The 26389-nt window shown below is 48.4% G+C and overlaps 2 protein-coding genes across 2 annotated transcripts; one reads left to right on the top strand and one right to left on the bottom strand.

Moving 5' to 3' along the window:
* The first annotated feature begins 72 nt into the window (after nucleotides 1-72).
* On the top strand, nucleotides 73-4811 carry PHF13 (PHD finger protein 13). The gene is made up of 4 exons (XM_066564166.1): nucleotides 73-179; nucleotides 576-677; nucleotides 1384-1936; nucleotides 2307-4811. The coding sequence occupies exons 1-4, from the start codon at nucleotides 141-143 to the stop codon at nucleotides 2531-2533; spliced, it is 921 nt and encodes a 306-aa protein (XP_066420263.1). The 5' UTR covers nucleotides 73-140; the 3' UTR covers nucleotides 2534-4811.
* Nucleotides 4708-26389, bottom strand: DNAJC11 (DnaJ heat shock protein family (Hsp40) member C11). The gene is made up of 16 exons (XM_066564165.1): nucleotides 26308-26389; nucleotides 22779-22908; nucleotides 20765-20838; nucleotides 19460-19561; nucleotides 15294-15422; nucleotides 14605-14727; nucleotides 13644-13717; nucleotides 12508-12697; nucleotides 11446-11531; nucleotides 10888-11004; nucleotides 9776-9931; nucleotides 9586-9655; nucleotides 9406-9463; nucleotides 8636-8778; nucleotides 8071-8200; nucleotides 4708-7468 (listed from the first exon to the last, which is right to left on the bottom strand). Exons 1-16 carry the CDS (start codon nucleotides 26377-26379, stop codon nucleotides 7443-7445), a joined length of 1680 nt encoding a protein of 559 aa, XP_066420262.1. The 5' UTR covers nucleotides 26380-26389; the 3' UTR covers nucleotides 4708-7442.

Below are 26389 nucleotides of genomic sequence, written 5' to 3'. Positions count from 1 at the left end.
CGGACTACGGCTCCCGGCGGCCCCGCGCGGGCGGCCGCCCCTTCGCCGCCTCCCGCCGGCACCGAGCGGCTCGCGGTGTCGGCACTGCCCGGCTGCCGCCGCCGCCGCCGCCCCGGCCCCGCCCGAGCCCGCGCCGGGACATGGACTCCGACTCCTGCGCTTCGCCGTTTGCCCCGGAGGTGAGCCGGAGTCCCGGGGGGCAAAAAGGAAGGGAAGGGAGAAGCGGGGAGGGAAAAGAAGGGGAGGGGGTGCTTGTCCCGCTGCCGAGCCCGGCCCGGCCCGGTCCGGCCCTGTCCGGCCGCCGGTGCCCGCTGCCCGTTCCCCGCCGCGGGGCGGGCGGGGGGCCGGGGCCATCTTGTGCCGCCGGGGCGAGGAATGGCGGCGGCGCCGCCCCGCTGTGCCCTCCGCGGGGGGGCTGTCTGGGGGCCCGGTACCGACGTCGGGGGCGATGGGAGGGTGGGGGGCACTGCCCGGTTCCGCCGCTGTGGGGGCGGCGGGGCGCGGCGGGAGCGGCACCGCCTCCTCCCACCGGCGGGCCCGGCCCCGCGGCCGCCGCTCACCCCCGCCCCCCGCAGGACTTCTCCCCCGGCTCCCGGCGGCACCGCACCGTGGAGGACTTCAATAAGTTCTGTACCTTCGTCTTGGCCTACGCCGGCTACATCCCGTACCCGCAGGAGGTGAGTTCCACCGGGGGACACGGGGGGGGCACCGGGCTGGGGGCACGGGGGGCACCGGGCCGGTCTGTCAGACCGACCGCTCCAGCGGTCACGGCCCCGCGCCGGGCCTGAACAAAAGGGGAACCGCGGCGGCTGGAGGCTCTGGGGACGGGGCGGGTGGTGCCCGGCGTGGGCGGGGTGAAAAACGTCGGATCCGGCATCGCTCCTGCTGCGCCCCGGGCCCCGGAGCTGCGGCCGGAGAAACCCGGGGGGTGTTGTGTGGGGAAAGTGGGAGTGGCAGCGCCTCGAGGGACAAGGCTCAGCTCCCCAGGGGACAGGGCACAGCGGTCCAGGGTACAGCACTCTGGGGGACAAGGCACAGTGCCTCGCGGACAGGGCTCAGCTCCCCAGGGGACAAGGCACAGTGCCTCAGGGACAGGGCTCAGCTCCCCGTGGGACAGGGGACAATACCCGGGGGAAAGGCCTCAGGCCTCGGGGACAGGGGACAGCACCCCTGGGGAGAGGGGACAGTACTCTAGGGGACACAGGGCACAGCATCTCAGGGGTGGGTCAGAGTGCCCTGAGGACAGGGGACATCACTCTATGGGATAGGGCACAGCATCTCAGGGGTGGGTCAGAGTGCCCTGGGGGACAGGGGACAGCACCTTGCACCGCATGCAAGTCTGCTCTGAGTCAAACTGTTACCTGCTTCCTGAATGTGTTCCAGGAAACACCGCTGAGGAACAGCCCCAGCCCTCCCAACAGTACCGGAGGCACGATTGACAGTGATAGCTGGGATCCCCGCTTCAATGACACCCCTTCCTCTGTTTCCCTGCCCACCAAGAACAGAAAGAACTTTAGTCAGCTTAAGCGATCAAAACCGTATGGTTCCCTGTTCCAGCGGGCAAAGGCCAGCAACTTCCTGCCAGAGAGAAAGCAAATCGATAAGATCAGGAAGAAGAAAAAGCTGAAAAGGAGGGAAACAGAGGTGTCTGCAGAGGAGGACTATGAGGAGAAGCTGCTGGATCTGGAGGCAGAGGACTCTTATACAGAGACGCCGATGAGCCCCTCATCAGAGGGGGACCCTCAGTCTGTGACTGAGCACTGCTCGGTGTGGGACTCTGACACCCCGTCCAGCGTCTCCTACCCTGCTGTGACGGCCGAGCAGACGGTGGAGATCCAGAGCGTGGGCAAGCGAACGGTCATTCGGCAGGGCAAGCAGGTGGTCTTTCGGGATGAGGATGGCACTGGTGACGACGAGGACATCATGGTGGATTCAGGTAGGTGGCCTGGCTGTCCAAGAGGATTAGCCAGGTGGAAGTAGTGGTGCTTTACTAGTAGTGTGAGGATAATGCTGAGGAGCACTGCCTGGGTGGAATTCAGGAGCAGTTGGGTTTTTGGGGGGAAGGGAGGTGGGTTGGCTCTTTTGTGCAATAAACTGAGTGAAAAGCTGCAACTTTATAGAAGCAGCATCTCCTCGATTACGGCCTCCTGTGTACTGCTGAGAGTCTCTTCCCGTGCAAGAGAGACCTGGAAAAAGCAGCAAAGTCTTTGAAACCCAGGTAGTTAATTTAGCATGAAAGGAGAGAAAATTCCTGGTGTGAGAGGCATCAGCCACTAAAAACGTATCTTTGCCATTTGTCTTTGCAGATGACGACTCGTGGGACCTGGTCACTTGCTTCTGCATGAAGCCTTTTGCTGGGCGGCCCATGATCGAGTGCAACGAGTGCCACACTTGGATCCACCTCTCCTGCGCCAAAATCCGCAAGTCGAACGTCCCAGAGATCTACATCTGCCAGAAGTGCCGGGACTCCAAGTTTGACATTCGCCGCTCGAACCGCTCCCGGACGGGCTCGCGCAGGCGCTTTCTGGACTAGGGGGGAGGCACGTGCTGGTGCTCTGCGTGGGTGGGAGAGCCGTGGGTGCCGGCCGGGAGGCCGGAGAGGGCTCCCCTGAACTGCTGCTGCTCAGGCAGGAGGGCTGCCCAGCCGGCCTGTGGCCTGGGAATGAGGAATCGCTGAGCCGCGGGCAGCCGGAGCTGGGAGCGGCCGACTGGGCAGAACTGTGGTGAGAGACTCTCGAGGGACAGACAGACAGAGCTCTCTGAGCTCAGTGGAGTTTTGTCTGGTTATGATGACTGGGTGATGTACTATACCTTTGCCAAGTAGGTTTTCTCATCCCATTGGGAAACTGCAAATCTTCTCTGTGCTAGAAAACTCCTCCTCCTCCCAAAGAGGGAGGGGAGGAGGAGGGAGTCTGTGTGAAGAGTCTGAAAAGTAAATGGCCCTGTGTTTTAAATTCAATGTGATATTATACCTGCCCATTTGTCCGTATAGATCAATCTTAGATATCCTGAGACTCCATAGGAGTCAGCCTCAGTGCTACCGGCCTCTATGTGATCTGCTGCTGCTTCCACGGGCCTGAGCAGAGGGGAGTTCTGTCATTTGGCATCATCCAAGTGCAAACGAGACTCGGGGCTCCCTCCTGTGCCAAGGGACAGCGCCCTGGCAGGAAGGAGCAACCCTTTCCCTGGACAGGCAGCGTGGGGGATCAGTGGCATCAGATTCCTTCCTAGAAGGTCTCTTCTTACAGTGGTTTTTTTGTGATTTATTTGCATGAACAGCTCAAATGTGTGTATGGGGGGAAACTGCTCCATTTCCTGTCCCTTCATTAACCTCTATGGTGCTGTTTTAAAAAGATGACTCTCCTTTTTCTCAGCCCAGAATTCAAACATGGGCTGTAAAAGGGGCCAAAGGAAATGTAGAACCTGGCAGGTCTGGTTTGGAATTTAATCATGTCCATCCAAGTATGACAGCTGAGTTGATTTTTGCTTTTGCTGTTTGTTTTTTGAAACTGGACTGTAACCAAAAAGCCAGAATCTTTATTCTGTTGGTAGCAATGACAGATCAAATGCAGGCAATGCAGCTACAGGATGAAGTGCAATGAGGATCCGTCTAGTGTGGATAGGAGAGTGTTGAGGCCTGGCCAACACTGCAGACAGGACCTCCTGGGCCTTAGCCCATGGGAAATCCCTTCAGGACCACGATGGGAAGTCACAGCTCATGCACAAGAGCAGGGAGATGCTGGCATTGTTCCTCAATGGCCAGACAGATCCACATGGATCACACAAATCAGGTTGATGCTTCGAGGTGTGTCTCTGAAGTTATGCCTGAAGAACAGTGTGTGCTCTGTCCAGGAAGAGGCTCAGAGAATCGCTGGCTGGCACAGCAGCTGAGCCAGACCAGCTGTGCCAGCAGGAACATGACCCCAGGAGTTCTGCAGTCACACAGCATTGGAGCACTGCCTTGTCTGAGGACTGGCTCACCGGGAGATGCATTCTGGTGATGACTGAGGGTCTTGCTAGCACACAGGGGCAAGTGCCCTCCTTCAGACCTTGGCCCCAGGGCTGCCAAACCTCAGGCAGCCCAGTACCACAGGGCCCTGGGGCTCCACAATGTGGGAAAGGGTGACAAAAGTGCACAACATGCAACTGTTCTCTTCTCCTGGTTCTTGAAAAAGATCTCGTTCCACCAAGCTGTAACACCTGACTGGGTTTCAGAAAACCAGCTTCTGTGAAATCTCTCAACCATGACTGTGCTGTGTTGCCTTCAGAAGCTATGTGGAACCACCAAGGAGTTTGCCAAAGACTTGCTCCCAATGGCTGCCTGACTGTCCTTTGCAGCCAGAAAAATAACCAAAGTTCTGCAGTGCTGCCATTTCCCCAGAAATGCTTTGGAAGATCCCAGCCACAACTGCACAAGGGTTGGACCTGGTCTGAAATGCGTATCTCTTGTGTTTACAGCGTGTCTGCAGTTCAACTGGACCTCTGTGGACTGTGTTCCTGAAGCTTTTATGGGAGAAATGGTGCACTGTCAAGTGAACTGGCTCTTTTTCACAGAGGTTCAACACTAATCAATGTGACTGACTCTTGTTCTGTCCCCTTTTCGGATTTATCCCAGTGGATGGTGTCCAGCACGTTACAATATCAGCAGAGAGAAATAAAAAAGTAACATCTCCATTCTTTTAGTTCATCACTTTCAGCCATGTATAATTATAGTTTAATTCAGAACTTTATTTTTTCATTAAAACTTCTAATGAACCATGTTTTTTTCTTACATGTGAGACAAATGAACAATGAGTTTGTTATATTCCAAACTCAGGAGTCTGTTGTTATGATTTATTGGTTTGTGAGCTGTTGTGCCAGGCAGCAGGAAGACTTAACACTTGAAGTGCTCTTCCCAAAACAATACACTCAGGTGGGGATAGGAAGAGCTGGCAGGTAGCCCCACCTTTCTGTGGAGCAGCTGCTCCTTGCTAGAATGTGGGACATGGTGATGGAGCCCTGGGCTGGGCAGGGAGGAGGGCTGGGAGGGAGGCACTGCTTGAGTGGCTGCAGACAGCAGGGACACTCCTGGGAAAGTGCCAGGGGCTGCTGAAGGGTGCAATGACTGAGCTGGGAACAGGGCTCAGGCCAGGATGGAGATGGTGTCAGAGTGCACAGTCCTGGCAGCAGGTCCCTGCAGCCTCAGAAACAGCCCTGGGGCAGCACTGCGCCCCCTTGGCAAGGACTGGAGGCTTGGCCAGACCCAAACCAAACCCCTGTGAACCCTCTGTTGAAAGAGAAATCCCTCCTTCCCTCCCTCCCCACCGCCAGGCAGCACCAAGGACTCCAAACCACCCAAGAGCTGCTGGAGCCTTGGTGCCACCCTGCAGCTCATGGATGTGCCACAAGCCCACAGGCACTGCTGCTCAGCCAGCTGCCATCAAAGCAGCAGCCTGAACACCTTGGCACACTGAAAAGGCAGCTCAACCTTTTGGAAATGGCACTAGGTCATGCTGGAAGCTAGGCTGGAAGTTCAGCTCTGCTTGCTTAGAGCTTCTATTTTAATTCTGTTGGTAATTTTGAATTATAGAGAGTCATAAAAAGAAGTCCCAGGGGAGTTGTGGCTGTAAAATGGCAGCTGCTCACAGCAAGAATATGGTGGTGAAGGCTGTGGTTCTGCAGTGGGGCTGTTCTTACAGTTTTGGCAAAACGTGGCCCTGATAGAAAACAAGGAAGAAAGGAGGATGGGGCTGGGGAGACACTGAGCATCTGGCTCTCAGGGATGCTCTTGTGCCATGTTCTAGTCTCTACAGGCTGGCTCCTCACTTCTGACCATACACCTCACAAAAGGGAACTGGAGGAGATTTAGATTTCTGCCCAGTCCCTCCCAGCAGAGGTCAATAAGCTGGATGGGATGGAGAGTGCTGTTATGTTTACAAACCCTTGCTTTCCAGGGGTTTCATCTCAGGAAACTTCCTACAGATGCAAAGGGAATGGGAGCTGCTTTTCAGCTGAATATAATTTATTGCACATTTTACATTTACTTTAAGATTGACAGAACGCTGGCCATAAGTGAAATAAAGCCCTGCACCAGGAACTGGTCACAACTGAAAAGTTTTGGTTTTAATAAAAACAAATGAACACCCCATTCATAATATGAACTTGTTTCTTACAGGGGAAAGCATTTCTTTTGGAAATCTCATTCTCCTGGTGCAGTGACCTGAGCACAGAGAACCACAGCTGCACAGAACAGGGGCCAGGTCCATGTCAGGAAAGGAGTTCTGGCAGGAGTTGTCAAAAGCAACTCTGCACTGCCAAGACATGGATGTTTTCCCCTCTGCTGTCATCCACCCATGAGCAATGAAGGCTGGTCAGGGCTTATCCAGAGCAAAACTATGATCAAGAAACAGGCACCACAATTCCTTGTCTCTCTGCAAAAGCCTCAGATGTGCTGATGTACCCAGTATGTAGCAGATTCTACAAGGTGCTGTTTCCAGCTGCTGAAACACCAGCCCAGGACTGCCCTTCTGCTGGAAATCCCTGCCAGGGCTTCTAGGCAAGATAAAGCCAATGGATCTATGCTGTAACTGCTGCTTTTCAGAAAGAGCAGATGAGTGTTACATTTTCAGCTCTTTATCCATTTGGCCTCTCTCCTCACTTTGGTACGGTTTACTTTATGAACTAGATTTATTTTTACTAGAAATAAATTAGATGTGAAGAGATAGTTGCAGCATCAGAATCAAACGAAATTAATTGCTGCCCTTCTCCCTCACTTGCTTTCCTCTTTTCTGGAAATCCTTGACAATACATGGTTGTGGGTGGCAGAAGAAATAATAAAACTATGATACACCGTGTCCTTGTCTGGAAGAGCAGTGTTGGAAATGAGCAGCTGGACAGACTGGTGCTGAAGAGGTCCATATTACTTCAAAAGGCAAATTCATTCATAGTTAAGCACATTTCTTAACAAGTGCATTTCAAACACAGATTTGAGACTGAAACAATCACTGACCTCTCTCCAAAAGTATTTGCACAGGGGACTTCCAGGAGGTGGCCAGAGAACTGAAATTCCCCTCATGAGAAGGAAGAAGGTGTGTTACTACCCCAGGAAGCACGTGGAGAAGTGAGAAGAACAGGTCTTCATCCCTGCTGAGTGCCAGGAGAGAAGTGTGAGTGCAGGAAGGAGCTGTGGCCAGCTGGGAGCAGGAGGCTCCGGAGCCCCTGGCAGAAAGCACTGTGCACTCAGAGTCACGCTGCTTTATTGGGTACCGAGCCACAACTCAGATATTGCCTGGGAGCCGCCTGCAGCAGCAGGGTCTGTCCTTTTGTCCCTAACAGAACCAGCAGGACACCTCCTGCTATACAGACAGTAAAAATAAAAGTGTCTCTGTTCAAACTCGCAGCGTCCGGGGGAGGTTTTGCAGTTTCTGTTGACCCAGGTACTGTGGGAGAGGCGCGTTCCCGGATTAGCCATCGGCATCGATCCTGTGAGCTGTGTGGAGAACAAGGAATTGCACCAAGGACAGGCAGCAACACTTCTGGCTGCTAATTAGACACAACTCAAATAAGCCTCCAATGCACTTCTGGAAGCTGTGTCAGTTGGATGTGCTGCTCACACTGGGCAGAAAGCTGGTCTAGAGCAAACAAAGGTTGGTGCCCTTGAGCCAACCCACCAGACCCACAGGACTGCCAGTAAAAGTTGTCACAAGCAGATACTAGTTTCACAGAGCTATTCCAGCAGGGAGAAAATATTTTGGCAGGTAAGATAAATGGGGACAAGGAAGAAATCTGACTCAGGCCTTCATACATTAAATTCAGTCCCCAAATGGCCACCCAGTGCTGAGAACTGCACAGAAGGACAGTGGCACCTGTGGGAGGCCTCTGCTTCCAGCCCCAGTTGGAGATACAGACTAGCTGGTACAAACAGCTGCAGAGCTGCTGCTGAGTTCTTTTGAGCCTTACTCCAGAGGCAAGTCATGGTCAGTCCATTCCAGTAACCCCAGTTCTGAACCCCAGGTCTGTGTGCTTCACCACAGAGCTGAAGCAGCCCATGAAGTTCCCCAAGGAAGATGCTGGGCAGTCTGTGCTACTTACATTGCTTTGGTATCCTAAGGGCCTCATTGTCAGCTGACATCACTTGGTGCAGAACTCCTCGGAACTGATAAAGCACTTTCAAACTCTTCTCCTCACCCACACAGGGGTCGTAGAAGCCTGGCAGCCCAGCCTTGAATCAGAGAAGGACACACTGAGCATCAGGGAATGGACTTTCACAGCTCTCCAGCTGGCCAAAAACATTTATTACTGCCAAGGACAAGGTGTCATAAAGGAAAACAAAAAAAAACAAAAATAAAGGAGTTTTGCTGCCAGCAAGTTGAGACACTGGGCTATCATTTCCACTGGTGCATAAAAGCAAACCAGGGGGCTGGGAGGTTCTGGTGTACAGCCCCAAGAACACCCACTCTCCCACTGGCACTGGAAAAGCCCCAAGAAACAGAAGTTCCTGGAAGTTTGTAATAAATACTTGGTAGGTAAATGGCATCTGTGAATTGATCCAAAGCCACTGGAGAGATCCCCTGGCAGGACACCACATGGTTCAAACAAAATTCTGGGCCACACATTTGAGTCCCTGAATCTGGGCTTTGACAGAACATCTACGTACCTTGGAGGCCTCTGTAAGGATGAGTTTGGAATCCTTCACCAAGCACTGCAGAGGCACAGTCACATCTATAACCTTCACCTTCTCATTCTTCCTGCTGTTGTCGTTAACAAACTTCCCATACCAGGCGTTCACCACAATCAGACCTGCATTTCCCAGGAAATCACAACTGTGATGGAAGGCTTCCACTGACAAAAAATATAATCCCAGCATTTTCTCTTGCTTTCAGTGAGATTTAATTCTAGCCTGGACCCACACTTCCCAACAAAGAACAATATTTTTACTTGCACGTTTGTTAGCAACCTTCAGCACTAGAATGGAGTGACAGGACCTCAGTGTCACACTGATGTGACAGTCCAAGTGGATTTCAGTTCACTTTGGAACATTCTGCGGAAAACTGCTAGTAACCATAAGAGACCAGATTCCCATCATGATCCAGGAGCAAACCATGTAAGGGAGAAATCAGTGAAAGCTGAATTTCAGACTACAACTTTTGCACCTTTTTATAGGCACACGTCTCTCTGGGGAAGAGGTAATTCCAGACTGTTGTCTTCAGTCTGTTGATCCACTTCACACCATGTCCCAAGATAATATTCTGTGATCCCTCCTAAGCTCAGGCACCTGGAGCTGAGTCATAATGGGCTCCCCCACTGCAAGCACAGCAGCAACTAAGCTGCACTTTATCAGGAGTGGGAATGAAGAAACACCACCTTTGCATTGTTCCTTCTTCTCTCCAAATTTATAGAACAAGTAAATGATATCATAATCTTTACCCATTCTGGCTTCCTCTGCTTCAATTATCCTTCGGACTGACTCCTGCATTAACCGGACCTGTCACGACACAAGTGGCAGAGCAGAAATCACACAGGGTCACACACTGTGGCCAAAGGAGAATGGTCCAGAGTGAAGAGTTTCACTTTTACTAAGGGGACTGAGTTACAAGAAAGACTCACTGCTGCTTCAGCCTCCTGCTTCTTCTGTAGGATGTCACTGGCTGTGCTCTCCCGCTGCTTCTCCAGCTCTCTGGCAGAAGGAAGGCAGAGCTGGGATTCAGGCAGAAACTGGGGCAGGGTCTCCTTACCCATCCCTTACCCTCACACAAATAAGCCCAAGTGAGATTTCCTGAGGAATGTGCAAGCTCACCTCTCCTTCTGTGCCCTGAGGTAGGGTTTGATGACCAGCCTGTGCATGGCAAAGTAGATAACAAGAGGTCCCACGGTGGCATAGAACACGGCGCTGGGAAGCAGCTGATCTGTTAGATGGACAGGGAAGAAGTAGGTCTGGCTGGCCCTATTCAGCCTGCAACAAAGAAGAGCAGAGGGATGGTAAGAGAAAAAGCAGAGCTGGATGTGCTTGATGAAGCACACTTAGCAGCAGTGCTTGCTGATGAACCAAGGAGAGATGAATGAGGAGCTCAAAATGTGAAAAGCCTGATAAACTGAAAAAGCCAACGGCAGAAAAGGCAGCTGACACCAGCCAGAGCCAGACTTTGAAGCAGCAGCTCGTGATAGTACCTGACCATTCTAAAGTTCTTTTTTTAATCTTAGGAGAATTTGCTTGGTCATTAATTTCAACCGAAAAAGGGACGAACATCCCCATGAAAGAAGAGAAAATGCTTCTAGAGAAGGCCTGTGCTCATAACACTGGCATGGGCCTTCAGGGTAGGTGTACATGAATATTTTTCTGAAGTCTGTAACAATATTTATTTTAGAAAACATGAGTTTCCTTGGGCCTGAATTCTTCAGGCCCTTCAGCAGTTTCACACCCCACCTGTAGCTGGCCCCAATTGAAGTGCACCACAGCACAGGAACACTTAATGAGCTCTGTCCTTCTGCGAACTGCAGCTTGTTAATGGTACAATCACCTGCAGTAGGTAATGGTCATTCCCTAATTCAAGCATTCACTTGCATACAGCATAATACACATGGAATCCATCTCTACTAAGATTTTCAGAAATCTTCCATTCACTTACCAGAGTGCTCCAAATCTCAATTTAAGCTGCATTTCAGAATATTCTGATGCACACACACACAGACAGGTGGCTCAGGCTGTGAGTCACACCAGTGGAAAGCACCCATTGCTTATGATGGGCTTACAGCTTGCATTAGAGTTGAGGGCAGCTGCACCCTCTCCCAGTGATGTATCAATACCCCTGTATTGACCTGGGACTGGGACCTTCCCATCTGAATACTGGAAATAGAATCATGGAGGTTATGGTCAGCCTCTGCAAAAAAGAGTTGAGATCTTGAACTGACTTGATTTTCAAGGACACTCCTTGAGGAACACCGACGCTGACAGTGGCTCCTAAAACACTGTGTCTGGAGATCTTCCTCTCTGCTCCATACTCCACTATGGTCCCAAAGAAACCCACCCTAGAATGACAGAACCAAGAACTGTTAAGACAGAGAAGACATCTGAATTTCTCTTTACTGAATCCTGTAATTCCCAAACAAGTAAAGCATGGAAATGCATCTGTTTGCAGCAGATGTTGGCCTCTGGAAGATTCACAGCATACCTCCAAGGTGAGATGAGACCTTCCAGCTTGCTAAGTAGTGAACAAGAACTTCTGGCTTTCTTATTTGGGATGATGTAGAGATATCATAGACAAGTATTATTAGTTCCACTTAAGTGCAGAGGCACACAGGACCGAGCCTCCAAGACATTCCCTTCAGCCTTTACCAGATTTAAAGAGTGAAAAGCAGGCTCCCAAAGGCCACAGAAGCATTTGGTTTGTGTAGAACCTGGCCTACAACAGCAGGAGAGGACAGAGTCCTCAGGCTGTGAGCAATGTGAATTCCCTCTTGAGCACTTACTTGAGAGAACCTTTCACTCGTGTTTGATCCTCATCCTGAAACTTATGCTGGTAACTGACCATCATGAAAGAATGGGGGATTCCCAGCTGAAACACAAGAGGCACAAACATATCAAAACATACACTTGGCAACTGCTGCGCCCCCAATTTCCCTTCTCAACCTTGAAGCACACAACACAAAGCAGAGCTTGCTACTTACAACCTCTGTTGTCCATGTTGTCCTGACCTACTGGAAGCTGACCCACATGACCTATGACAATGTCAAGAGCTGTGCTCTGCCAAACAGCTGGTGACCTATCTTAGGTCTATCCCAAAATACACCAACTGCTTCCTTAATCTGTAATCCCAAGGCAAAATGTCAGAACTCAGTGCATCCCTCTGGGTGTCCAGAGTTGCCAGGACCCCTGCCAGGGGCTCAGAGACCCTGGCACACAGCCCAGAGCACTTGTGGGTTTGATTATGACCCATGGAGCAAATTAGCAGCTTTGAATGAAGACCTGAAAGCCACAGAAGTCTAAGTAGTGTAATAATAAAATTATCACTAGGTGAAAAAGTAGATTTTTTTGGGTTTTTAGAATTGGGGTTTTGGGGACAAGATGGAGGGACTTGGGCGTGTCCAGCCTTTCTTCTTCTTCTTCTTCTCTACCTCCACCTTCTGCTGTGATGTTGGCACTTTTGGATTGGTTTAGAGTAGAAACTCACTGTCTAACATAGGTGATGGGTATTGGGAAGTAATTGTAAACATGTTATATGTAGTTTGTAGTATAAAGAGATAACACCACCCTGGGGGCAGGCAGAGTGCCTCTGTCTGTCCTGCTGAGCGGACATTGGCTGGACAGGAGAAAAAATTTCATAGATAAGATACAATAAACAACTCTGAGACTGAGAACTGAAGAGCTCTGACTCATTCTTTGAACGTGGGGGCCAAAACAGAGACTTTTCACGTGTCTTGGGGCTGCAATAAACTGCAAACTGCCGAGAGCAAAACACAGCTGGGCCAGGAAGGTGAGGCTGCTCTCTCCCACAGGGCAGGATCCCTCCCTGTGCTGCCTGTGGCTCTCACCTGCATTGCCAGGGTGAGGTGGCTGCTTTTGGTGTCCCGGACAATGCTGGTGTTCATGGCTGACTGGATGCCCCACCTCCACTGCAGGTAGCCCATGGTGTTCTTGTCCAGGTTGCGGGCCAGGACCGTGGTGAGGCCGGGGCGGACCCCGCGGGATGAGAACTGCAGGGCACAGTTTGTGGTGATGAAACTAGAAAAATGAGGGGAAATTTGTCAGTGAAAAAACACAGGCTACCAGCTGGCCTCAGAGTCTTTCTTGCCCAGGAATTTTTACTGAGTGCCCAGAGACCATCCTGCAAAAAGCGTGATGCTCGAGGCTTTCAGGGCAAAGTAAAAATGAATTCAGACTGCCCTGAGCACAGCAGCGCCCAGGAGAGCAGGCTGTGCCCTGGTTTATTGTCTGTGCCCAGGCACCCAGCCTTCCCCTTCCTGCCCTGTGCAGGTAACATCCTGGGCTCTGCAGAACAGCACACTGGGCTGCTGGCACAGAGCAGCCCTGCTATTTAATAATCCTAAAAACCAGTGCTAAAGCACTCCCCGGGGAACAAGAATCCTGTACAAGCTCTGAGGAATGGCAGATGCACTAAATTTGAAAATGTAAACAGAGGGAACCTACATGAGCTCCTATGATGCTGTGACATGTGGCTCCAATCACAGGCCTTACCTTGTATCTCCTTTGCAGCCTGAGACTTCTACTCATTTGTGGACAGACATGACACTAGTGGCAAATTTGACATTATTTTCCTAAAATATGATACATCATCTCCTGCTTTGCTGTCAGAAAACTCCCTCTCACACATGGAAGCCTCAGAAGAGTTCCTCATTTTTTGTTCTGTTCCTAGAGCAATTGGTTCAGTTGGTCTGCCTCAAGTATGATGAATCATGACAAGATCAAGTACAAATCTAAGGATGTGGAACACAGACCTTCCTTAAACTGCAAATATGAAAAGGGAGGGCACCAACACCCAAAAAGAATGCAGGCATTTTGACAATACAAGTATGACCTTAAGTCTAAAGTGAAAATACCTTATTTTGTAGGACAGAAAACGAATCAAAAATTTATGTGGAAGAGAATTCAAGTCATTTAGCTCCTTATTGTGGGATATTAACCACTAGGCCATTTTTCTAATATTTACCATCTTGGTGTAAGATTACGAAATATCTTCAGCCCGAAGAGAGGTCCATGAAGGTCTCCAGCTCCAAACTCCAACTGTTGGAATACACAGTGCCAGAGTGTCAGAAGAAAACATCCTTTACAATAGTGACAAAGTATGTCACCAGCATCATTTTTATCACAGCTCTTTTACCCATCTGAGTAACATTTACAACCTCTTTCAGCACCCTCCCTTCTCTTCAGCTTTGCATTCAGAAGAAGAAAAGGTGTCTCACTGAGTTGGAGCTCTTGGGTAAAACAAAGCCAGTTTTGTAAAGCTACAGGTGACTGCTACTGGCACCTGCTTTGCTCACTCCAGGGAATGTGGAGAAAACTCTTACAAAAATCCTGATGCAAATCAAAAGCCTCCAGTGTGTGAATCTCAAATGAGAGGAAGTCTCCCACTCTCCCAAGCTGAGGAAGCAGGCTAGCAGGGGCTCATGTGCAAGAAGGAAGGCACAGGCAGCTGCCAGCTGTACCAGCAATGCCATGAGCACCTCAAACACAGCCCAGCTTGCAGGTGCAACATGGCACCTTCCAGCTGCTCAGACCTGCCGGGGGGCTCAAACTATTTCCCCCATAAATTCTTTCCATGCAAGCAAAGCAGTTTTGGAAGCAAAGGCCAACTATCACACTGCCCTAAAAGGCCTGCTAACAGCACTGTGCCTTCAGACAAAGCAATCAGAAAGACCAGAGACATCAGGTAACAATTCTGTCTGCACAGGTAAAGTCCAAATTGCATGGCCAAATGGAGAGGGGAGAAAAATAAAAAAAACCCCCAAGGTTTGGTATTCCCTTTGTCTCAAATTCCTTTAAGAATTAATTTTTCTACATTTTACAGAATATAGAAAATGAGAGATGAACGACAGCTAAAGCTCCCCCCCAAAAAATAGAACACCAGCTAATAGATTGGATATAAAGCTGCATAACAGGGGTACTCTTACCTCTCCCCATCCCTTGGCAGATGTCACTCGTCTCAGTGCAAGATTAATTGATCCCCCTCCATTCCCATTCTGGGTGGAAAGGTTTCCAGAAAGTATTGCTGTATCTGTGGAAGTCAGGGGTGCCTGAAAAAGGAATATATTGTTTCAAGTAACTCTGATCCCAGTTCACACATTCAGTGCATGTTCTGCAAGAACATAATCACCACTGCAGAGTGTAAATGGTTTTGTAGTCAAACATCAAGCATGGCAAAAAGTCAGATAATTCTTACAGTACCAGACACTTGTGACACCTGTAATGTACCACCTTGAAGTCCTGACCTTGAGCTGTAAACCATTCTCATCTCTCTAGCAGACTAAATTTCTACAACTCTCTGAAAGAGAAAATGCTTCCCCATCCTTTTCCTTATGCTCATCCTCGGGACTGGGTGCCATTTGCTTTCCTCCACTGAACACATTCCATTCAGTGACAACTGGGCACTGAGCATCTCCCTGCCAGGAGGGCAGGACCACTGCAGCCCACAGAGCAGTTGCCCAAAGGCTCCAGAGCCAACTCACCATTCTGCTGGCCCCAAGCTGCCTCTTCCCACCCGTGCTGTCCCCCCCAAACCCTGCAGAGGGGCAGGAGCAGAGTGTTCTGTGTTCTGCACTCACTCACGCCCCGCTCGCACGGCAGAGTTTGCCCTCCTCACCTCGATGGACTGGGATATGTGCATTTTGTTTATCTCAATCTGGGGAAAGCTGCTCCCAGGCACATCTTCATACTCCTCGTCATAGCGATCAAACAGGTCAGTGGCATCTATTCCCACACTAATTGTTCCCTGAGGGATGACAAGTGAAACAGGCATTCAGCATTAGCAAACATCTGGCGTACACAGAACAAGCGGCTGAACCATCCCTGTGCATGATTACATTTTTGTGCAGCTTTCCATTGCTCTGCAATTACTTTTACCACTCTAAAATGCATTTCCTAATGCACAAAACAAAAGTGAATGATTACAATATTTTAAAACAGCAATATAAATCATCAAACAGACTGGAGAATGGGCAGTTTTTCAGCACAAACTCAAGTTGCAATCCCAGGAGGTCGTTTTTCTATAGTGACACATTACAGAAGCAGGTAGAACACCTTTACACAGCAGGTTTCTTCTTTCCCCACAAATTACTGTGCTCTGTCAGTATTTAAAAGTTGAAATAATATATTCTAGAAATTGATTTTCTTCAATGGAACTTGGTCAGAAAACCTCTACAGGCTTCTTCTTATGAGTTACCTAAACCAACTTAGTACTGAACTGTACCATTCACTTGCAATTGACCTTGTTAGCAAAATATTTTGATTTCTTCTTCTACTTTATACTTTGTGATGAGAAGGAAAGCTTGAAAAAGACATACTTTTAGCAAGTGGTAAATATTTCCTTTCTCAGACTATAGAAAAACTTATTCCTACAAAAAACTAGGCCACAGCACAATAGCCTGGCTACCTGCTGCTGTGCTCCCTCAGACTAACTGCAGGAGTGTGTTTCTTTCAAAAGAGCACAATTAGGTACTTGTCTGGGTCATATAACTTCAAGAGGCTTTGGAAACCTTCCCTATGGACCCATCTGACAGCATCCCAGCTCCTATAAAACATATGGATTGCAATAAAAACCCCCCTCTGTGCACAAGCACAGACTGAACTCGGAGCAGTTTGTATATGGAAACTCAATAGCTGGGTAGCTACAAACCCCATCTACACTCAGGCCAAGCACGGCTGAAATAAATCCTTATTTCAGTCTGAGGGAGCATTTTTCCTTGATTGCTCCACTCCAATCAAATGCTGGACTGTAAATAAAGGAAGAATTGCAGAGTCTGACAGGATTGGAACCTTTTCTCTGCCTGGGCTTCCAGGCTATCTATTTGCTGTGGAGATTCCCAGCCTCTTCTCAATGTTCATTTTCTGATTACTTATGAAGCAAAAATTGATAAATATTTTAAAACTGAAAGGTGTGGTTATTTCCAGTTGAATCCTGGAACAGGGGCTGTGCCCCAGCTGGTTACTAACCACCCTTGGCAGCTGGTGAATTTCAGAGCAATTACATTCATTGTTCTGCACGGTGGTGGCACCAACAACCAGCTTCTGCCCTTTCTGCACTTTCAGGAATCATCTGCAAGTCACCTTCAAGTGACTCCAGACCCTACAGCTTCTCCAGTTTCAGCCCTCTCCTATGCCATGCTGTTCCTTGAAACCAGGCCAAAAGAAGAGGGAAGCAATGGAAAACCTCTAACCACCCTGGAAGGGCTCAGTCCTGTGCTAGCAAACACCCATTTGGAGACAATCCTGCTGTACTTGGCTTACTGGTGCCACACTGCTGCACCCTTTGGAAAGATGCACCAAGATCCACACGCGTCCCTGAATTTCACTGCACATCCTTTCTCTAAAACACACTCAGAATACTAGGATTTCCTTTTATACATGTATGAATTGTACAGCAAATATTCCTCCCAAGGAAAACACCTGAACCTCTCCATGAAAATCCACAAGATCTGCTCAGAGGACAGGAATGTCTCCCTGTTCCCCAGCAGAGCTCCTGCTCTTCTGCCTTTCCCTAAGGTCAGAGGTGGACCCTGGGCAGACCCTCCACCTCCTGCCAAGCAGGTGAAGTCACCCTGGGAGCTCTGTGGATCCTGGCAAGGAAACTGGTTCAGGCACAAGCACAGGAAAAGCAGCAGATGGTAAAGTTAAAAATATTCCCAGAGAACAAGAGCACCCCTGTGCCTCCGGATAATGGAGGGGATTGCTGCTGCTCCCAGCTCCCATCAGCCACCTGCTCCGACCATGGAGGAATTTTCCCCAAAGGAAGGGCAGCAGGAGAGAGCTGGAACTCCTGCTCAGGAGTCAGAGGTGCCCACACTGTGCTGCACAGAGCAGCAGCTCAGCAGGGCAGGGAGCAGGAGTGGCACTATGGAACCATCAGAGCTGGGATTAGCTTTTGAAATCACTTTTATTTGCCAGCCTGTGAAAAGGTAACAGACTTCACTGATGGAATTCGTAGATGTGCCAGAGGAAAATGTACTTCCTCCTTACTTTTTACTTAGGGATTTACCTTCAGGAAGGTGATACCTGGAAGTTATGCCAGACTTTGCCTTGAGGGACCTGTGCTCCTTACATATTCACCTTTCACAGCAAGAAAATAACTGGATTTAATTTCTCCTAACAGGAAGTGGTTCTTCTTAAACCTAGTAATGAACTTTTCAACCCTTCTGCACATCTTTGAAAGCAAAAACAAAGCTCTAAAAGCAAATAGGAGACTCAATTTCAACCCTCCAAATTGCCTACATCTGGTTATTGCTCAACATTTCTGGTTAAAATGCTTTATTTTTGTGAAACTGTTTTATAGAACCGACAAAATGTTGGAAATTTTAAAATAACTTGTGCTCGTGTATGAAATGATCACAGCTGTGCTCCCCAATTCCACGGGAACACTGCCTGGAGAGGCATTTCCATCAGCTGCCAGCCTGCAATTGCTGTAAACACCCAGATGGCTAATTTTATCCCAGGACACAGGCTCACAGTGCAGCTCGCAGCCACGGCGAGGCGCCCAGGGAAAATGTCACATTCCTGAAGCAGGGAGCAGCAGAGTGGGAGATAGCCATGCCCCTCTCTGAAAACACCTCTCTGACCCCACTCACCCACACCTCCAGCAGGGATAGTTCGCCCTGCCTGGCTTGTGGCACACAGAAATCCCTTCCTGCCTGGAATAAAGCTGTCAACAGATACTCACACAACACTTTATGCTTGTTTACCCTTCTAGTACAATCCAGTTCTTAGTGTCTATAAACTACCCTCAGCCTGGAGATCTGTACAGCCCAATTGCTTTGCTAAAAGCAGTGCACATCCAAAGGTGGTGCCAAGGTGAATGTCTCAAAATATTACAGCTCTGCTTAGATGGATGTTTTCCTTAAGATCCAGTCCAAAGCACCACTGCAATCCCACATCTGTCCACTCAGAAGACATTGTGATTTTACACTAATCTACGAATTCATTTAGTTAATAGTAAATGCAGCTCTTGGATAATGTTAGTTATTGCATAAGAACCAAGATTTTTGTGATTCAACAAGCTTTGAAACTTCAGTCAGGGACCATCCTGACAAACCCCAGGTTTGCCTCACACACTCATCAAGCCAAGAGCCAGCAAAGACACCAAAAGTCTGAGCTATGGATACTGTGGCCAATTGCCATGCCCATCTCTCCCTGCCATCCCAATGGTATTCCTGAGCACCTCTGACCAGCCAAGGTTAGCTGAGGTGAGTCAGACACTGCTCAAACTGAGATGGGAACAGCATCCAGGATGATTCTCACCCTGAGGGCACGATCACCCTTTCCAAAAACAGGCACTGACCCTGTTCAGATTGACTTTGCTCACTGTGCTGCTGCCCAGCTGGCTTAGGGATGCTTCAGATTTGTTGCTGGTTTCAAGATGCATTTGAACAGCTCCCTGCATTGTTGTGACACCGCAGCAATGCCAAAGGGAAAACCTGTCAGGTAACTGCAGTGAGTTACAATTATTTAGTAAACTTGGAAAGAAATCATAAATATTTCAGTGTTAGGTCTATTTTGTGAAAATTGCTGAAAAAGGTATTTTGTCTCAACATGTTTTGCTAAGAAAAGAAGAACATTCAGTAAGGGATTGTTCAAAGAATGAGCTGTTTGCCCTATATTATGCAGAGAAACTGTATATGCAAAGGACAGAAAGCCATGCAGCAAGTATAGACACCTGAGGGGCTCTTTCCTCTGGGCCCTCACCTAGGCTCAGCACCCCTTGCACACTGGTGATAATTACAGACCCACTCTTGAGACCAGGATTAAGTCTTTGCTTACCTTTGGGTTAGTTCGCTGCTGCAGTCTCCTCTCTTCCCTCTCTCTCTGCAAACGCTCAAATTCTTCCCTGATTTCAGCTGCAGTTCTCTTTCGTTCCACAACCTGCTCAAAAAGAAATGAAAACCAAACCATTACCAGACAGAGGCTGCTCAGGGCGTTGCAGTGCTGAGGTTCAGAGGCCTTGGGTGCAGGATGCACTAACACACTGCCCCAGCTGCTGAAAGCCAATTTGAGCAGTCAGAGTTTGGAAAAAAGCACCCGGGCCAGATCAAAGGGCAGGCATGAGAGAAAGCCCCATGCCTTGAGAGAAGGGAAAATGGTTTTGTTATTTCCATTCCCTTGACAAAACCAGGGCAAAGAGCTGTCCAACCACAACTACAGGACACTGCAGTGCAGCTGTTACCCTCGGTGATCCATTAACTGCTCTACCAGGTGTGGACACAAAAATGAAAATAACTGAATGTCTCTGGCCTGAGGTAAATTGGTTCCACAAGAGCTGTGTGATTTTAGGCTGTGCTGGTTCACAGCTGCTTACCTGACATTGGTCAGGGAATGAGTGTTTTATACAGACCCAGTTTTGGAATGGATAGAAAGAGTATTGGATTTGGCTCTTCAAAATAAGATCAAGTCTGCCGAAAGCAGTTAAAAAAATCTGGTTTCCAAAGCATCTGTTACATGCTGGATCTGCTCCACATTTCTAGCAATTGACTCCAAGTTTGACCTTGGTGCTGACCTGGCCCAATACCACAGGATCCTGCTTCAAGCAGCAAAGTGCAATCTACCAGGGCTGGCAGAGGCTAGCAAGGGAGTCCAGAGCTGGACAGACATGAATGGACAAGTTCTGTTTCCAAGCCCATAAAACCCAACAAAAACTAAACCAAACCAAAACCAAAAAACTCCAGCTCGACCCACCCCAAAAAAGCCCAGGAAGAAAAAGTAATTTCAAACTCAGAAGCTAGTTGATGCTGAAAAAAACAAGTTTTGGATGAAAAAGATGGGACTAGATGGACAATAATGACACATTTGTCTCAGATAAAGATGTTGCCTGTCATGGTAATATCCTTCCAGGGAACTCTGAATGTCAGGTTTATTGTTCTCTTGTCAAGTGCAAAACCAAAGGGTTCTCTGAAAATCCATCATGGTGTTCCAGCAGGGACAGAGAGAGACAGAAATAACTAACCAAGGATGCCTTCAAACCAAGGGGCATTTATTAGCAGCCGGGTGTCAGTGCAGCTGATAGAACCATGGCAGATAAAGGTGGGCTTAGTCAAGGCCACTGGCCATAATGTGCTCCATTTCTCTCACCTCCCAGCCTTCCATCTCCAGTCCTCTCCTCCCATATATGTCATAGATGGCTCTGGTCTGTGGATCACTAAGCACTGTAAATTGAAACCAAAAGAGAGGAGAGAACTCAGTTTTTGGTCTTCTCCTCAGATTTCAGACCAAAACACTCATGATATTTGGAATTCAAGCATTGATCCTAGAAACATCTCGTTCTACAGTTACACATTAACCCCTCTGATGCTTCCATGTGCTTTATTGAGAAGATATACTGACTTTTCCCTCCAACAAATCCAATTTTTTCTCCTTCTTTTTCTAAAACAAAAAAGTGGAAAGAACACAAGAGACACGCAGCCTAAGTGAATGTGCAGAGGGGGTTTCTAACACTGCTTTCTTTGAAGGTGACACAAACCCTCTACCAAACATGGAGATAATGAAAAATTATGAAAGAGCAGTCCCCGGGTCTTTCCTGGGATTGCCATCCAGCTCTGTCTTTCAAAGCTCTGTGGTGCTTCCTTTGATCTTCCTCACCAGCCATGTCCACTGATCCTTTCCCAGCTAGTCCCAACTAAGGAATTTCCACAAGGCAGTTCACACCTTGCCAAGCATCAATAAGGGGTAATGGCAAAGGTGTGTGTAGAATCTTAACCTCCCAAAATATCACCCAACACAATGGAAAACACAAAATACAACAGGAGACTGCAGAACAGTTACTTTAGAAAAAGACTAGGCACAGAATAAGGAAGAGGGTAAAGCATATTTAAATGCATAAGCTCCTATTTTCTTACGTCTTTCTGTAAGAAAAAATAAATCAAAAAATCATCACTATTTCCTCCTCCAGGGTTCTAAGACCAGCTTTATCATTATCATGTATTTCTTGAGGCTGTGGGAAAACTGATGTGTCCCCAGGGAGCTGGGGGAGTAGAGTAAGGCAAAAAAAGGCTTATACTGGTAATTGAGTTTCAGTCTGAACTAGTGGAATATTACTGGACTTGTTAAATGTCACAGGCAGACATTGTTTTTTATGAATTCTGATAAAATGAATCTTTTGTTGTGTGATACTAAGAGGTGGAAGTGGAGAAAGAGAAAACAGAGAGGAGGTGAAGTGGCTCATTTCCAAGATGTCAAAATTTTTGCTTGTAACATACTACACTCACATTTGGTACTAAACGAGCACCAACTTCCATGTTCACTGCAAGGCAGAGCCAAGAGCAGCCAGAAAATTCAAAGGGAAGCTGCTGCCTCTAATGTAAGGCAACTCACAACACTAAAATGAAATTATTGAAGTATTATGAGTTTTTGTCCTGCACATCATCAAGGTCAGACTTTCCCTGCTCGCCCAGCAAAAGCTTCCACAGGTTCCAACACCCAACCTAGGGACAACAGGAAAGACTCCACACATGCTCAAGTCCAACTGGAAGGAGCAAATGCTTATCAGTCAAAACAAGGGGTGTAAAAAAATTCACTTGGACTGGGTGCGCCAGGATTGTAACATGGATGACTTCCTACCATTCTAATCCATCTGCACTCCAGGTGCAACTTGCACACCAGGATTAAAGTAAATTTCAGTTTAATTCACAGTATTTGAAAAGGACTTTGGCACAAGAATAAACTAACTGCTGTGAAACATTTGTCCTCCTCTCAGTCTGAGCATATAGAAGAACTTGCTAGAAATGGAGACCACAGCCAGGTGACAGGAAACAGAACCCAGGGATGCAGCAGTTCATCAGTACAATACGAAATTATCCCTCTATTTGAAGCTTTTCAGTCTTTATTCTCCTATGGAAGAGGTCTTTAGAAGTAAGGGAAGTGATGAGAAGATCATTTACAACATGCAGGAGGTAAGACAGGCACTCCACATCTCATTCCCTGCAGCATTTATATGGCATTTCCCCTCTGACTTATGGTACAGAAGCAGGAAACAGCATCGGTAAGTATCACCAAATTGAATTATTACTTTGTAATAACAAATATCTTCAAAAAGCATGAAGACACAGCTCTCCCAGAACCCCCTTGCAAAGCTCAGCCTCCCCCTGACCTTCATAGGCTTGGTGGACAAGGTTGAAGAGGCGCTCAGCCTGGCTCTTGAGCTCGGGGTCGCGGTGCTTGTCGGGGTGGTAGAGCATGCACAGCCGGCGGTACGCCGCCTTCAGCTCCTCCTGGGAGGCCTGTGGAAACCACCAACAATCAACAAGGACGGCCAAGGCCATTGCCAAAAGGCCACTCTCAAAATCAGTCCTGAAAGGGAAGTCTGTCAGCTGTTACGCTGCATTACTTTGGACCAAAATCAAGAATGGATTATTGGTTCGGTATGTAAGTTAATAAAATATTCAATTATCACACCAGGATTGTCCATGCTATCTAGAGTGCAACAAGGGACCTCAATAGCTCATCAGTGCATACCCAGGTACAAAAAATTATGTAAAAACCCCACCATTCATGTTCAGACTAGTTGTATTAGGCTACTACCTAATACCTGTATTAGGTAGTTGCCTAATACAACTATATAATACAAGTATTATAGTTGTATATAGTTGTATTAGCTGCCTGATACAACTATATAATACAGGTATTAATTATAGTTGTATATAGCTGTATTAGTTGCCTAATACAACTATATAATACAGGTATTCCCCTCCAAATCAGAAGAGCAGGAAACAGCAAAGTCATCTCAGATGAAAATACATAAGTCCAGAGATGTACAACAAATTCTACTCATATTTCAATCTCAACCCTCAAGGGGACACTGTAACTATCCAAAAGCACAGACTTTCCTCAGCTGTAAGGGTAAGAAATGTAAAGCCATGGTTCTGCTCTCATCCCAGCACCTGCCCTGTGCTCCCCAGTGCCCCATTCTGCTCCCCAGCAGGGTCAGTGTTGTGCTGTGAAGGAGGAAGGTGCCTCATCTGTCCAACAAAACCACAGACAGATAACCAAGAGAACACTGTGCCACCAAACACATCACAAATGAACCTGCCTTGTCCTTTACTGCAACCGCTCTGGGACCTCAGATGGCACCTGGCCTCCTTCCAAGGACATGGATGGCTCTTTCAGAATCAATAGGGAAAAACCCCTGCTCCTTCCATTATCATCTCCCAGCAATGTTATTTTTGGACTCTAGAGAGTCTTGGTAATCTCTCCTCTCTCACCTCACCCTGCTGTATCCCTTGCATTGCAGTTCCTGTTCCTGCCCATTCCTTGGAGATTGCTTAACACCGACTTTTCAGAAGTGCAGTTGCTAAAATCAACAAGAATTTCCCCCAGGCAGAGCTTGAAAGAGCCCAACCATCCAGTTCCCAAACTGTCCAGGCAAGAACCAGTTCCTGGGCACAGGAAGCCATTCCAGGAGGAACATCCAGAGTAAAATAACCAAAACCTGATGGCCCAGGCTGTCCCCGGGGGCTGCCCCAGTCAGGACCCAGTGCAGTCAGTGAGGGGGGGCACTCAGACAGAAGTGGATTTACAGACACAATTTCCATTTACTGTTAACGCCCTTCAGGAAGCAAAGCTGTCACAGGTTCCTAGCTTTCACTGGGGAGATAAAGTTCCTAAAAGGTAATTTCTTGAAGTAACATCTTTTTTACCACTTGTGGCAAGGAGGTTTTCCATCACACAAACACACTCACTTGTGTCACAATGCCAGGAATCTCTTTGGATTTGAGGACAGCTCAGAATGTTTTTTTCTGCATGTTTGTATTGTTGCTTGTTAATGTTTTGAAATGATACAGCAAAAGGGGAGCTGTGAAATTTGCTGGTCCCAAGACAGTAAGGACAGCTACAATTAGCTTATTTCTTTTTACTACCTTGTGCTTTCTCGGATATCAAATTTAAACTCAACTGGGAAGGCATGGGAACATATAGCCCCAAAATGGCATTTTTAAATCAAATTAATGATAAATGGTTTAATGTGCTATTGATTATATAATAGAAACGAGCAGGTTCATTTTTCATAAATGCCATGTTCAATAAAATGTTAGATTGGGCATTTCATCATCACTGAGTAGTTTGGGTCATTGGTTCAATATTCCATGAGCAACAGCCTCTTCAAAACCACTAAAGAAACCCTGATATCGTTTTTAGACTGCCAGGAAATGCAGTCACAAATAACAGCATGTAAGTTACATTTTTATTACCAAAACTCTGGTCAACATTGAAAGGCCTCATTTAATGTCTCAAACACAGCACCGTGTTTTTAGCAGACTAACATGTCTAGAAGACGAATCATTCACACACACACAGAGCAATTCCTGCTCACAGGATCCTGCCTCCATGGGGTCACTGCAGCTCCAAGCTCAGCTGCCACATCATCCCGTGTCAGCACCCAGACATGCTGCTCACCACTTCCACTACAGGACAGTACTGCTGATAATAATTAGCAAGGGGCAATTAACAAAGCACCTGCTCCTCTCTGTTGGAATTACTCCCTTGCAGACCCCTTTTATTCAGTTTCCAGCTCCCTGCTGTACAAAACCTGAATGTTCTGCTCTGGAAGCCTGGCTAAGTTAACCATTAAACCTTCCCCAGCAGTCACAACCCTTGCGCGGTTCCCGCCTCTGTTCTAACCTCTGCACGCTGCTGACGTTTTGGAGGGGAATTACGAAAGCTCCCAAGGAATGTACAAGCATGGCCTTGCCGGCTTTAAACCAGAGGAGGCCTTCAAATTTTTTTTTAAAAGGAGCTCAGCATCAGAGAGTTCTGCAAACAGCGTGACCATCACACTCTGTTCCTTCAGGAACGCAGCTGATTCCTACACACGAGGCACAGGGGACTGTCCCTGCAGCTCAGGGGCTGACAGGAGTTCCAAAGGGAATTCTTCCAAGCTCTCAGACTGAATCGCTTCCAAGTCTGGATATCCTATTGCACGGAGCAGTGGTGGTTCAATACGAGCCTTGTCCAGCTACAATGGCCACACCCAGGCTGATGGGCTGGATGGGATTTCTATACATATTTATGCACACACAAATATATATAACAGATCTATAATGCAGTTGCACTCGCTGAAACAAATTACAACACAGTTCCTACATCCAGATCTTTGTAGATCTGCTTAATAATTACTATAAAAAAGCAGTTATCTCCCAATAAGTTCCAAACTGTTCCGGTGTAACAAACCCGCACCAATTAATATCCATCTATTCTTAAAAGTGAAATCAAGGATTCTAGATCTTTTTTTTTTGGCGGGAACAACGCTTTGCAGAAAGCCCTGGCTGTTTCCAAACTGGAAAGGTTCGGGAAGCCTCCCCGGCCGTGCCCCAGGGGACGCGGGTGTGCGCGGCGTGCGCGGAGCTGCATCAGGAGCGCCCCGGCAAAGCCCAGACCGCCGCAGTTCGGAGCAAACCCCGCATTTCCCGGCCTCAGCGGGCGCTCCCCCGTCTCACCCAACCGGGAGCCCCGCGGCCCGGCCCGAGCTCTCCCGCCCCGCCGCCGCCAGCAGCGGCAGCAGCCCGGCCCGTGCGGAGGACACGCCGCAGGGACGCCGCAGGGGCGCCGCTCCCGCCGGGCGCACACGAGGGTCTCGCCTCACCCCGCCCGGCCCCGCGCGGCCCCGCGCGGCCCCGCGGCCGCACCTCACGGCGCACGTTCAGCAGCCCGTAGTAGTCCTCGTTGTCCGGCGCCTCCTCGCCCAAGGCCGCCGCCATCGTCCCGACC

This window comes from Molothrus aeneus, chromosome 21 (assembly GCF_037042795.1).
Source record: "Molothrus aeneus isolate 106 chromosome 21, BPBGC_Maene_1.0, whole genome shotgun sequence".
In the NCBI taxonomy this organism is placed as follows: Eukaryota; Metazoa; Chordata; class Aves; order Passeriformes; family Icteridae; genus Molothrus; species Molothrus aeneus.
The sequence above is the reverse complement of the archived record's forward strand: the minus strand, read 5'-3'. Positions and strand labels throughout refer to the sequence as shown.